Below are 14,010 nucleotides of genomic sequence, written 5' to 3' on the forward strand. Positions count from 1 at the left end.
TAGACAGTCGAAAACAATCAGAGTATTCAGACCAAATAATATTAGTTCGCATTTCTGTAAGAGTGTATAGCCATAAGGAGGGAGCCCTGTGGTGCCACCTGCCTTTGCTAGAAGTTGGAGTCAGTGCCTGCATATTTTCATGAGCAGTAAATGCTTCTCCACAAAATTCTACAAATGATGGTGGTACCATTTTTGAGTAATGACTGGCCAGCACTAATGTTTTTGGACAAAATATTGAGATTAATCTGTGGAGAAACAGCAAAAACCCCATCACTTTCCCTGGGTTTCTGAATGTACACACAGACAGATGTGCACTCTTTTAGGAGAGAGGACTTGTAAAGCTTCAGTTGTCTAAATTGAAGCTTTGAAAAGCTTTTCCATCTATGCTTGAAACTGAAATATGTAATTTTCTGGACACAGTCCTTGCTCCTCAGCTGAAGGCTGTTGTGTAAGTACTCTTGACACATTTGAGTGATGGTATCTCTGTAGCACCAAAATGAAGAGAACATACCCCACCTCCCCACACTGACCAAGTCGGGGTATAAGAAGACAAAAGTCGGTGGGGTTTTTTTGGTGGTTTTTTTTTGTTTTTTTTTTTTTTTTTTTTTTTTTTTTTTTGTTTTGTTTTTGTTTTTGTTTTTTTGTTTTTTTGTTTTTTTTTTCTCAGAGCCTTCCACACACTTGGCCTGTTGAGGTATCAGAAATCCAGTCAAACTTTTTTTCTTTTTTTTTTTCCTTCCATTTGTAGCAAAGAAGAAAATAAAAAGGAAAAGGGGTTTAGAAAATAGGAGAGCATTAACATAATATAACAATTGTATATTAAAACCTATATGTGTACATAACTATAACTATATAAAATACATTTATATTAAATATATATATGCACACACATGTATATATAAATGTATTTTGTCACTAAGCTGGCCAGCTACTACCTGTCTCTGAAATACTCTAGGGAGTCATTTACTGAAGAAGTTCCTGAAACTTGTGGTAGAGCATCATACCTATCTTAAATATGCAAAAAGACCATGACTCCTGCATATGTTAGTTTTGTCATGCTCACTATTCAACCTTCAGGGGTGTAAGAGAGGGTCCAAAGATCTGTCATCTTCCTCACGACCGTCACCAAGGACAGAGAATGAAACCCTGAGACCCCGACACAGGAGTTCTGGCCTGGCTGAGGTGGGATGTCTGCCAAGTGTTGCTGCAGGAGTGTTTGCTGGACCAGAAAACTGGTCAGGAACAATGGGCAGGTCATGGTGGACTGGCTGTGCTTGCTGCAGAGGACTGGTCTGTCCTGTACCTGTTCTCTCAAAGGAACCCCCCATGCTTTGGCCAACTGCCTGTCGCTTTGGAAAAGACTATAAAGAAGACTCCCTAAGTTAACCAACTCGAGATATCCCCACAGATGAAGACGGATCTGTTGGCAGACAGACACGAGGACTTTGTCTCATCTGTTGGTAGCTATTCCCTCTCTTTTCTCTCTCTATCCTTTGTTTCGCTCTCTCTCTCCCCTCCTCTATCACATTATATTGTTGTAGGCACTCAATACAGGTGCATCGTTTTTGATTAAAACTGTAATCTAATCCCTTGTGTCTTTTGCACTCTGAGATCAATAAACGAACCATCACGACGCCCACTTGTATGAGCGGATCGTGACAAGGGGTTACATGTCGATGGAACTGTCCTGTGGGTCAGTGGGAAACCCCCGTTTCTCCCGCTGGGAACGTTGTTGCAGGGGATCCTACACCCTCACGCTCCAGCCTTTATCCAGCTGGCATCAACCACCGCCTTCCCCCAGCTCAGGAGACGTATCTTATACATGACATTTAGACGTAATAGATTTATGACAAGGCATTTAAACATGCCTTTGCCCCAAATACGGCACCGGACCCGTACGGGCTACGGGCCCCTGCAGCAGACGGAACCCTACTCGGATCCTTCAGACGCAACCCGCGATACACCGCGAGGCCTGGCGCCAAAGAACGCAGCAGCAGGCCCGGCCCTGCCCTGCGCCGCGGCCCGTCGGCGCAGGCCTCTCGCAGGAAGCGGCTCCGCCCGTCCCGGAGCTCCGCTCCCGCTGCGGGCCCCGCGGGGGCGGGCCGGGGCCGGAGCCGAGGCCGAGCCCTGCCCGCAGGCCGCGCTCCCTGCGCGCCCGGGGCGGCCCCGCCCCCGCGCCCGCTGATTGGATGCGGCCCCGGCGGCGGCGCGCGGGGCTCCCGTCTCGCGCCACTTTCGGGAGCCTTTGGCGCGAGCGCCATGGCCGAGAGCGGCGCTGGGGGCCGGGACGGTGAGACCCGGGGGCGGCGGGGCGGCCGGGGCCTCTGTCCTTGTCCTCCTCCCGCCTCTCCCGTCCCTCGCAAGCGCCGGCGTTTCGCTGTCAGGCGTGTGGGGGGGGTGGGCAGCGGCGCTGGCGAGGGCGAGCGCGCGCGCAGCGGGAGCGCGCGTGCGCGGCGGTCTGTCTGTCGGTCGGTCGGTCGGTCGCGGTGGGGGTGGGCGGCGTGGCAGCCTTGTGGGAGCAGCGGCGGGACCCTCTGCGGGCGGGCGCGGAGCGGGGGGTTCCGCCCGGCGGGCGGGCTCGGGCCGCACGGCCCCGCGCCGGCCGTGGGGCCCCGCAGGGTGCGGTGGCTCTCCCGGGTCGCCTCTCCAGTGGGAGCACTCCTGGCCCAGGGGGCAGCGGCGGGTCCCGGCTGGGGCTGCAAGCGCGCTTGTCCCAGAGGAGCGCGTTGCCTGAGCCGCTGGCACACGGTGAAGGCGAAGGATTGACAGAAGATAAAGGCGCCCAAAGCGCTCCGTCTTTGCAGTTCTCCCCCGTGGGGCGGGAGGGAGTGTAAATGCCCCTTTTACCCCAGCCCTTAGGAGTATAGATCGGGGCTTCCCTCAGCTACGCTGCCGGGGTGCGGCTCTATTCACAAGTTGAGGTCCTGCTGCTCCCAGGAGGGGACTGCCCTGCTCCTCTGGCCGCCTGGCCGGCCTCGGGTCTCCTCTGCCTGCCACGGGTAATCAGCTCCTCGCACTGAGCCCGCAGCCTTGTCCCTGGGCTGTTTGTTTGCTTTTAGAAGTTGGATTGCGTCTGTTTGTTCCCTCTGGTCCGATAAAGTGTTCCTCCCCCAAATTAAGAGGAAGAAGAAACATCAGGAGAAGTAGAAAGCGCCTTGCTCGGGAGAGCATTTGGAAGAGGAAACGGGGTGTCAGCTGTCAACAGATCACTAGTTTGTCTCAGTCTGGTCACACTCAAACCTTGGGAAACCGCCTAAAAACATCACTGCTTTGTAGCTGTGTAGGCCTTCTCTAAGTCTGGTATTCCTGAGTTGTCATGGAGACATGCAAAATAAAAGGAACTGGAAATTCCCAAGGAATGGTTGAGGGGGGGATCTCTTGCAGGGAAAGGCTGATGAGATTTGAGAGGTGCTTTGGAAATCTGGGTGGTAGCTTCACCCTGGATGTGAGCTGGCACGAGAGGGCTCTGAGCTCCCTGTCAGGCCATGCCTTCAGTATCATTCCAGAACTGGCTTAGGGAGAGCCATCTGTGACTGTGCTTTTAGCCAAGTAGGTTTTGTTTTAAGCAAAACTGCAGCCATCTATTAATGCATCACTGAACGCTTAAGTACCAAAGCTAACGGCTCATTGTTAAACTAATTTCTCTTGTTTTTAATTACAGCTATGAGTGAATCTGGAAGTTTTGCAGCATCACGTTCTAGACGAGAGAGGAAGAATAGAAGAGGCCAGCAAGAAGCACTTGAACGTCTGAAAAAAGCCAAGGCTGGGGAAAAATTAAAATATGAGGTGAAAATTTTTTCTTATTTAAAAGTGAATGTGAGCTGAGAAGCTTAATCACCATTTATAGATATGTAAAAAGTTATGGGAAACAAAATAAGCCTTTTAGATCAGCTTTTGTGTTTTTAATAGTGTATGCTTTTCTGAAATGTAGTTTTCTGCTTTCTGATATAATTTATTTGTTTCTTTCTGTTTTCACAACTAACCCAGTTCTTTTTAACTGCAAGTCAAACATGCTTGCCATTGCATGAGAACTATGCCACAGGGTGGGACCAATTTTTAAAATCCCATAATTAATGTTATGATAGGAAGTACTTTTTTTAAAAATCTCAAATGATTTTGAACTTTAATTTCAGAGCTTTACGTGATTGAAATCCATTAATATTGATATGCTGTGTTTCCACAAAGAGACAAAAATTTAGGTGGTGGAACTGAAATCTGGCAGTGTAACATTGATACTGTAACATTGTCCAATCGCGATGCCAACAGGAAGTGTCTTCCTCGTTGAGGTGAATAAATGTAAAGAAACCAGAAGTCCGTAGATCATTAACATGCAAATTTTCTCTGAGCACTCTGCTTGGGTACATCAAATCCCTTTCGTTTTCATTGAGCTCACATTGGTGTTTGAAAATAGAGCCAAGGCCAGAAGTCTCCACTGCTAGGGTGTTTTTTTTTTTTTTTTTTTTTAAAGATTTTTTGGTAATATGAAATAAGCAATAAAGCAAGTAATTTTCAAATGAAATCTCTGCCAGTGCTTCAGTAGATTCTGAGTTTCAGTATACTGTGATAATTTAAAAAAATGATAAATTGTCTTTTATCGCTGCCGAAAAAGAAACTTAATGAATAAGTGTGCTTACTAGTTGTGAACAGTGTGGCAGTGTAGGAACCCTGCATGCATTCTGGGGAACTTTTATATTCTGACTGATGATCTGCAGATGGATGGTATGGAAACTGTTAATCCTCAGTATACTTTAACTGTAGGTTGAAGAGTTCATGGGTGTTTATGATGAAGTAGATGAGGATGAATACTCCAAGATGGTCAGAGACCGTCAGGATGATGACTGGATTGTTGATGATGGTAAGTTAAGATTCATTTGGAGAGTTATTTTGATTCTTGTGTTATAACTCAATTAGGCTTCATAATGTTCTTGCTTTGAGGTAAGTTATCATTAGTACATTCTTAAAATTTGTTTTAGGAGACAAGAGAAAGGCAACCTTTTAATGGAAATTAATCTTTGCATTGTTCTCATAGTAGCCTGTTACGATGGTAATGAAAATATTTTTCCATGATGACCTGTTCTTGAAATTTTATTTCCAGTTATCAGTGTTACAATTTTACCAAAAAAGAGTACTGTTATTGATAATTTCTAATTAAACATGTAAGAATATATTTAGTCTAATAGAAGATACAGCTGAGCGTGCTGTAATTTTTACTACTTGCTTTTGTAACTTTTGCTCTATATTAAAGGGGGAAAAGTAAATATGTAAAAAAATCTGGAATATCAGAAGACAGAATTTAAATGGAAATTTTTAAACAATTTTTCTACAGATGGGATAGGTTATGTAGAAGATGGAAGGGAAATCTTTGATGAAGATCTGGATGATGATGCTCTTAGTTCCAATAAGAAAGGTAACTTGTATGTGACCACTGAAGAATGTCTGCCAGGATCTTTTAAAAGGTACCCAAAATGGGCAACTTCCTGTCATGTTATGTTGTAAATATGGCCAAATGACAGATTACTGGAAGCTCTGTCTTTCTGTGCCTGTGGATTTTGTTCAGCCCCAGTGATGCAGAGGATGGAGGTTCACAAATTGGTGTCATATCACTGTTAACTGCTTCAGCACAACTGAGGCTTATTTCAGCCACAAGTGTAAAGGCAGAAGAAGTAGATTACCTTGGTATCTATCCCTGCTAGTAACTGGACCTGTAAACATTAAACTTAGGTAAAATTCACAGTTTTTAATTTTTGTTTTGGTAGGAAAAGGTGGCAAAACATCTACAATTGATAAAAAGAACGTGAAAAAATCTGTGGTGTCAAAGCCAAATACAATTAAGTCTATGTTTATGGCCAGTGCTGGGAAGAAAAACACAGATGTAAGTTTTTACATTTTTGAATTTAAATATTTCTGACTTGTTTACAGTTTTAGTGGGAGTGGAGTAAACCAAAGACTCATTTTAGTTTCTTGTGTCCAGCGAGACAAACTTCTATTACGATCTCTTGTGTATGGGGCATTTATGAAAACATTGTGTGTGTTTTGTGGAAATCCTCTAGTCATTTACTGCTGTTCTTCTGATTGGATTTGCACATATAACTGAGAACTGTTTGGCTAATCTTACCTTACAGAAAACTGTGGACCTTTCCAAGGATGATTTACTTGGGGATATTCTTCAAGATATTAGTGCTGAAGTAAGTATGTTAATAAAATCTGTTGGAAACAACCTAAATCCATATATTTGTCATACCAAGAAAATACTTTTTTTTTTGTGAAACTAGACAATCTAAGACAGATTTCATCTGCACCACATCTCATTCATATATTCCACATGTGTAAGCACATCTGCCTGTTGTTTCCACCTTGCAGATGTTGCATGGCTGCATTGCTTGATAAGGCAATACCTCTGACCTGATTACAGACAGTTTATTTTAAGATGATGTGGAGCCTGTGCTCAGGCAGCATTCAAGGTTTTAGTCACTGTGGAGTGAGAGAGGACTTGGCTGCCTCTGAACTGTGTGCTGTATATCTGTCACCACACTCAGCCAGGGAACTGTAGGACATCTCCATCTGACCTCTGTGGGTTCCGGGAGGAGCTGTTTCAGCAGGTGATGTAACCTGAACCTCTGTCTGCCTCCTGCTTCCCACGATTTGCTGCAGAGAACCAGGTTAACACTCCCGTGGAGGAGGAGTGCAGGATGGCTGCTGTGACAGGACTGGACTGTCTCAAATACCCAATGCCCTTTTAAGCAAGATTTCTTAAAACCAAAAGGATTGCTCACATGCAAATGTTGAAACTGCTGTAGTGGTGAGATGCTGAGGTGGAATATGTTGAACCATAATAAGCTTGACATGTTTTTTCAGCACAGTGGGGGGTATAGGATGTCCCAATGTAAAATTATTCTCTTAGTTTTGTGCTCTTATTATTTTACTCCTCCCTATGACATCTGACTGAGGCTATAAAACCTGCCATGACTATAACCCCCCAACTGCCCCCCCTCCAGTATCATTAAAGAAGTGTATTTTAATGCTGTCAAATTTGTGGAACATTGATGAGGGAAAAAAAAGTTTATTATTACACTATGGCTTCTATTTACTTAAATACTAGTTAACTACTGATTTTTTTCTTTGTTTTGTAAAATTTCTTATTGACTGTCAATAAGGTTAAGTATAAAATATCTGTACTTGTAAATAAGTTAAAATGTATTTTCCTCTCGCGGAACAGCGCTGAAAGAGTACTTCTGCCTTTCATGAGGCATGTATGTTCAATACTACTGCTTCAGCAAACATGAGAAACAGCACAAGTCATTCTGATACTTGTGCAATACAGGCACGGTTAGCTATTGAAGTTCCCACTGTTTGAAAACTGTTTCAGTTATTGATGGCAGTTTTTCTCAGGTTGTTTCCTCCCCAGAAAAATCTAGTGTGTGTCTTCATGAGCTGATTGCTCAGGTAATGTTATTTTATGGCGCTGAGTTTTGTATCAGGAAGTGTTTTCTTTATCAGCCAAAAATATTGGTGTCCCTCTTCCTCATTGATGGAAAATGTTACCAACCAAGGCAAAAGAAAACACTAAAGGACTCTTCCTTCTGTCACTTTCTCTGTTCTTTCAATATTCAGACAGTTCAGCTAAGTCCACCACCAATTATAATGCTGAAAAGGAAAAGATCTGCTGGAGTACCGCTCAATCCTTTCTCTGTGCAGTCCCAAACTTCTAAGGTAAAGGAGAAGAGAAAAAAGTTCTCATTTTTAATAAGCACTAATCTGTGTTTTTGTTGTTTAGAGTACTGTTTGCTTTTATTTCTCCTCCCGGAAATTAACTTCTCTCCTTAGCTTCCCTAGCAGTGTTACTGCGTAACTTGGTGCTTTTTTCCACATTGCCTCTCATGTGAACACATAAACATTACAATTTTGTGTCTGTAGGATAGTAGGAGTTTGTAGCTGTTACATTTGACAAATGAAACTGCTGTTACAATGTTTGGTGCAATCACATGAAGGTGGGTTTCTGCTCTGTCTCTTTTGCAAAGAGTAGAAAAGACCCTTGTGGCAAGGAGAGAGGGATGGGAGGTGAAATAAGCAGGAGGGTGGAAAAGGATATGAAACCAATCATTTGCAGAAATGGAAAACAAATGGAAAATTGAAGCTATGGATAGAAGCTTGCCCTAGTGGAAGATTTTGGAGTGAAAGGAGGATGGGCTGCTAAGGATGGAAGGCTAGCAGCTGGAAATACAATGACATAGTTGGCAATGATCTGTAGAAGGAAAATGAAGTACTGTAGACACTTTAGATTTGTGAAACCTTGTGTGACATCATATCCTACATTGAAAATGATCACCAGTGTTACTTACCTTAACAGTCATGTTCAAAACTAGAAGAAATGGGAAAAAAAGGGGGAGATGTAATAAGAGAGGATCATGGTGAAAATGTGTGGAACTTTTCCTCTCGCCCTGGTTACTAGATCTTCAAATAGCAAGAGAAAGGTTTTTGGTGTGTGTTTTTTGTTGTTGTTGGTTTTTTGTTGTTGTTTGTTTGTTTGTTTGTTTTTTCTTCTTTGCTCCTACAAGATTATTTTTAACTCATGGTGGAAATGTTTTTCAGGTAATCACCCCTATATCAAAGAAAGCTCCTGCTCATGTCAGAAAGGAAACACCTCCTCCAGCTTCATTTCATCCTAAACATCCCAATTATACAGCACAGTCTGTCAGCATCTCTGAAAATGAGGACACCAAGCATGTGCAAAAACCTATAGAAAATGAAGGAATAGTGAAGGCAGTAGGAGAGAAAGCTACTAAAGGTATCAAGAGTAAATCAAACCCCAATTTTGGAAACTCTTTAAATATGGTCTAGGAGTGTTAAAACACTTGTTAAATTATGCTAGCTTAGACAGAAACAAAGTATCACATTTAAGCTATCTTAATGCTGTATATTATGGTCATGCTTATGGTGTGCTATCTCTGCATAATGCTGTAGTATGCAGGGTGTAATTTTAATGATTCAAGCCTTCAGTTCTACCTGCAGCACTTCCAGATGATGATCAGGGAATGATGGATTTTGATGAGGAGGATTTTGATGAACCTATGGAAGCAGAGCATGTGGAAACTGTACCTGAGACAGCTGAAAGCTTGAAAAGAGACAATGAAATTGAGAAGAAGGAGACAGAGCAGCTGGAATCAGAGAAGAAAGAGACATCTGTCTTGTAAGAATCTTTTTCTTCTTTTTTTTTTCCTTCCACTAAGAAGACTCTCAATTTCCATAAACCTTAGATTTAGCTTCATATTTGTCTTTGCCCAAGGGATAATGGTGATATAACAGAATGGTAATAATGCAGTGCTTTATGTGCAGTGCTTTCTTTTTTTGTAGTTACATTAAGAATAGTAACGTGCTACTTAATTGAAAAATACTTGATGTTTCTGGGGTCTAGCATGTGACATGTATTTCAGCACACTGAGGTGGCTCAGTGGAGGTGTTGAATAGTGAACTTGGATACCAGCAAGCAAAACCAAGGAATTTCTAACAATACTTATTCTAAGTGAATCTGAAAGTATTTCATAATAGATGTGGGTAAAAGTTTAGTTGCTAAAAGTAATGATGAACATCTATGTCTTCGGAAATAGGAAGAAAACTGGGCTTTCTCTCTTTTTTTTTTTTTTTCCAATTGTTTGGAAAATCTTTTATCCTATGTTTCCGTAACAAAATATTTCAAACTGTAAAATAACTGAATGATGAAAAAGACCTGAACATCTAATGACTGAAGAGGTAGTTTTGTTGAAATAATTTGATGTTCTCACTAAGCAACTTGTATAGATGGATAGATATATTTGATATGTAAAGACTTGAATTGACCAAGGCTGAAATACCAGGTGACTGATTTTTAAAGCTTGTGTGTGGTGTTTCAAGAACACCATACTTAAATGTGGGTTTCTGTCTTTGTCACTCCATCCCTCTTTTCAGAAGAAACCTGAGGAAACCCAGTTGTTGGGAATGTTGCATGTTAGTGGAAAGAAAAACAAAAGGTGTGAGAATACAGGCCTGGAAAAAAGCAAAATTGTGATTATAGCAAAGGCACAATTCAAATTGTTTTTTTTATTCTTCTGCAAAACCTGCAGAAGTTGTTCTCTCCCAGGTCTCTCATGTTGGGACAGGATTGATGAGGATGAAGCTGATCTAGTAGCAGCAGAAGTTCAGCTGGACCCCAATCTCCTTCCACTGGTGAAGGGGGAAAGTGATGATCAAGTCTTAAGATTTTATTGGCTGGATGCTTATGAAGATCAGTTCAGTCAGCCAGGTAACTGTTCAGTTAAAGGCAGAAAATGCTAATCTGATTCTTTTTGTTCAGATTTTTCTTTTCTGAAAAATTGAGGTTTTCAGACTTGACTAAATTGCATCCAGTTACCCTGTGTCTCTGTGCTCTGGGATGTTCCTCTCTTGTCTTTCTGTACCTCTCTCTGCAGAGCAGGGCACTGTGACAGGGAGATGAATGTCATCTCTTGGCCTAGTATAGAGGTAGGGAAGTAAAAGGGACTTAATAGCACTGTTCAGTGTTGGTGACCCATTATCCTTCTTAAAATTCTGTACCCTCCAGGAGCAAGCTGAAGTTGTTAATTTCTTGCTCAGTGATGCAACAACTGAGCACGCTTGCTTTTTTAAAAAAGTAACTCAAAATTCACATGGATGAATAAAAAGCCTGTACAATAGCAGTTGCATGATTTTATACACAGGAAAGGTATGTCTGTCAAGGGAGGAAGGTGGTCTGAAAGATATGAGGTCTGTCTTGTATTTCTTGTCCCCTAATTCAAATTATCTAAATCTTGAAGATTGTCTTTGAATTGAGATTGGTAAGATATTCTGTGCAGTTAAGTGTGAATCCTAGCTCTCATTGTCTTCAAATGGCATCATTCTGATCTCAGCTCTGACAAAATTTGTGTTCACATCTGTTCTGCGCACTTCCCATCTATCCTTTCATTTCATCAGCAGCTTTAGGATCTTGGGTTTCTAGTTTGTGCTTGATGTGTGTTTACTAGAAGGTTCTTTCACAGGTTGTTGGGAGGTTTTTTTTGGTTGAAGCTGTAAGCATTGAGTCGGATTCATTTCTTTTGTTAACACCTTTTGTTGTGAGTTGGGATGCCAAACTTAAATATGAAACTGCTGGGCTGAACAGCTTGGTGATGGGAGTGGTAATAATCATAGATATCTTGATGAAATCAATGGCTCTAATATAAAATTGCTACTTTTAAAGAACCCACTATTGTTATTTTTCCCTTTTTTGTCTTTTAAGTCAGTGATTGCTGAATGGAACATAATTATGAAAGGATTTCTGTTCCTCGCATGCAAGGAGTGTTCTTTTCTCATTATGACTTTTTCAGGATTGAATAATAAAGACTGCACCTGTTTTCAATTAGTAATGTAGAAGGGAAAATTTTGATACTGCTTTTTGTTTAACATGTTCATGATCTTTGTTTATGCCTAATTTGCTGTGATGTCAAATGCATTGCCTGAAGAGTAAATACTATAGCATAATCACAAGACTTTTCAAACTTAATGATTTTTTGGAGGTTTACTTTTCATAATTCCCTTTATGGTCTTAGGCAGAGAACTCGAGAATTGTGATCCTGTTAACATTTTAAAGAAATAACGAATAAAACTTGCCCTTATTTTTTTTCCCCTCTGCAAGACATTTTCACCGTGTCTTGACTTTGCTTACCTTTTGGTTAATTTAATAGCATGATCCTTCTTTTCACAGGCTTTGATTTATAATCTTTATTAGTGGTTTTTTTTCTTTATTCTTTCCATAGTCTTGCAGGGGATAGGACCTGATTTCTTTCAGTTGATTTTTTTCTTTTTGGTTTTGCATGAAATGTCTCTGAAAACTCTTTGAAGTTAGTTCTGCTTTTAGTGTCTGTGGGGGTGGTAGTTTGTGTATCAGTGTACAACTGGATGATATCAAAAGCTTCCTTCCATTCTAGATTAATCTGATTCTGTGAAGTCTGGTTATTAAGATCACTTATTTGTCCATGCCAGAGTTGATAGAAATTCATCTTTGCAATCCAGACAGCTTTTTACCCTATCTTTGACTGGCTCATGTATCCTTCTTTCTACCTCCCTTGCTTATATGTACTCCTCTGACAGATTAACTACTCCATGCTCTTAATATTTCCAGCTGTTCAAGCAGCCAGCTACTGTTTTGTGGTCTCTCTCACAGGTTCATCTTTCTTTGTGATACAAACCTATCTGAGGTGGGTTTTTTTTAATACCTTAACAAAAAAGTAAAAGATTGCTAGGGACAAGAACTTCATCTTCCCTGTCACTTAGATCTGCAATTGGAGCTCTTTCTCAATACTTCTATTCAAGCTGTCTAGATCTCCAAGATTGCCTCTGTATTAAAATTTCTTAAGGTACTTTGTGCAGCTGAAGCTTGTATCCTTGCTCTCATCATCTTCAAAACCGCAGCATTCTCTGTCCTTGACAAAAGTGGTCTCGTTCACATCTATTCCAAGCACTCAGAAAATGATTTTTCATACTCTGTCACTTTCACTCTGTCATCCATCTTAGTGCATCTTCACTGATTTATCTTTGATCTAATGCAGTAAGAAAGGTGCCTTTATGTCTGATAGATCTCCTGGCAAAGATAAATTATAACTCTTAACCAAGGAGCTCTTTGTGCATTGCCAGGCCGAGGAGAAATGCAGATTCCAAAATCTTCTATGCATGAAACCCTGTTTCTGAGACAGTCTCAGCATGGATATTTTTGTTTTCATCAGTAGTAGTATGCTGTAGGAAGAATGTCCTTCATATAATGAAATTCCAAATTATTTGGAGCTTGAAGGGAACCTGGTAAAGCCAGGTTTCTGAGTTGTACTAGGAAATTTTTTGTACTTGTAATTTGCAAACTGTTTGTGACACTTGGGTGGCTTGATACCATGTTATTTTAAGGTTTGACATAATTTGATTAGCAGCTTGCAGCATTTTGTGCTATTGCCAAGTTCTCTGGGCTCAGAGATGTGCATGTACTATTTAGATGTTGTCCACGGTGAAGTCGGTTGCCACTAGTCCTGCTCTGTGTAATCTTCCTGAGTGTCTCCCTTGGTTACAACTGCTGTCTTGGCACTCAGGATGCCTAGGAATGTCATGCATCTTTTGGTGTTAAAATTTGTTAAAAATAGTCACTTGAAAGCTGACCAGCTTGTAGTTGTTGTCTTCAGAATGTATATTTACAGGTTTTGTTGGTAATAGTGTCTCGATCTCATGGTGCAGGGAAAGTGAGTTAATTGTACTGGTCTAGCTGAAGAGTGAAAAGCTGTAGATAACTAACACATGTTAGAGGATTGATTGACAGCATAGGCATTCGGATAATGTTCAGCTTTCACTGACATATCTCTCCTTCCTTCATCTCTCCAGGGATTATCAAACTAATATAGGCAGCAATGGAATATCAGAACAGAATTTGGAGACTGGCTGTGTAATGCCATTTTGAATTTTACGTACCAGGGGTTACTATAGCAATGGAGGTAGAGGCATGAAGAATGACACAGGTGTCTGTTTATAAAGCTTTTGTTTAAAACAATTAAGAATGTGCTGATACATCGGAAAGGTTCCTTGTTCAAGGACCTAACACAGAAATGGTTGTGTTTCAATGCAAGAATACATTATAAGCTGTTTCAAGCAAGATTAGAAATGATTAATTTTAAAATTGCATATTGAATTCTTTGCCCTTCTCCCTTAGGCGTGGTGTTTTTGTTTGGCAAAGTTTGGATTGAATCTGCAAGCACCTATGTCAGCTGTTGTGTGACAGTGAAAAATATTGAGAGAACTGTTTATCTGCTGCCACGTGAAACAGTAAGTGTGACTTTTAAGCACATCAAACATAAGTACCTTTCATTCTGCTTATGGCAGGTTATGAGTTTAGCAGTGTGTTTATGGAAGCTGTTGGGTGCCGGTGTTGTCTAATGTAGATGGTAAAGTTAAAAACAATGTATATACAATATATCCCATGTGAGCTGGGGCGCAGAGCCTTGTGACTTC

The 14,010-nt window shown here is 41.2% G+C and overlaps 1 protein-coding gene across 8 annotated transcripts in view; it reads left to right on the forward strand.

Moving 5' to 3' along the window:
* The first annotated feature begins 2,200 nt into the window (after positions 1-2,200).
* POLA1 (DNA polymerase alpha 1, catalytic subunit) overlaps positions 2,201-14,010 on the forward strand; it is a 190,931-nt gene continuing 179,121 nt past the window's right edge. For 5 of the 8 annotated variants that reach the window (XM_040055869.2, XM_040055873.2, XM_040055874.2 and 2 more), the window contains exons 1-11: positions 2,201-2,290; positions 3,662-3,786; positions 4,759-4,855; positions 5,327-5,407; positions 5,757-5,872; positions 6,123-6,185; positions 7,612-7,710; positions 8,590-8,785; positions 8,998-9,187; positions 10,098-10,276; positions 13,712-13,824. In XM_040055869.2, the coding sequence (XP_039911803.1) occupies positions 2,260-2,290; positions 3,662-3,786; positions 4,759-4,855; positions 5,327-5,407; positions 5,757-5,872; positions 6,123-6,185; positions 7,612-7,710; positions 8,590-8,785; positions 8,998-9,187; positions 10,098-10,276; positions 13,712-13,824 (1,290 nt within the window). In that variant the 5' untranslated portion in view covers positions 2,201-2,259. Of the gene's footprint in view, positions 2,291-2,979; positions 3,000-3,431; positions 3,550-3,661; positions 3,787-4,758; positions 4,856-5,326; positions 5,408-5,756; positions 5,873-6,122; positions 6,186-7,611; positions 7,711-8,589; positions 8,786-8,997; positions 9,188-10,097; positions 10,277-13,711; positions 13,825-14,010 lie in introns of those variants that run through there. The other 3 variants (XM_040055870.2, XM_040055872.2, XM_040055871.2) reach the window with 3 other exon arrangements.

Source organism: Hirundo rustica, chromosome 2 (assembly GCF_015227805.2).
Source record: "Hirundo rustica isolate bHirRus1 chromosome 2, bHirRus1.pri.v3, whole genome shotgun sequence".
Taxonomy (NCBI): Eukaryota; Metazoa; Chordata; class Aves; order Passeriformes; family Hirundinidae; genus Hirundo; species Hirundo rustica.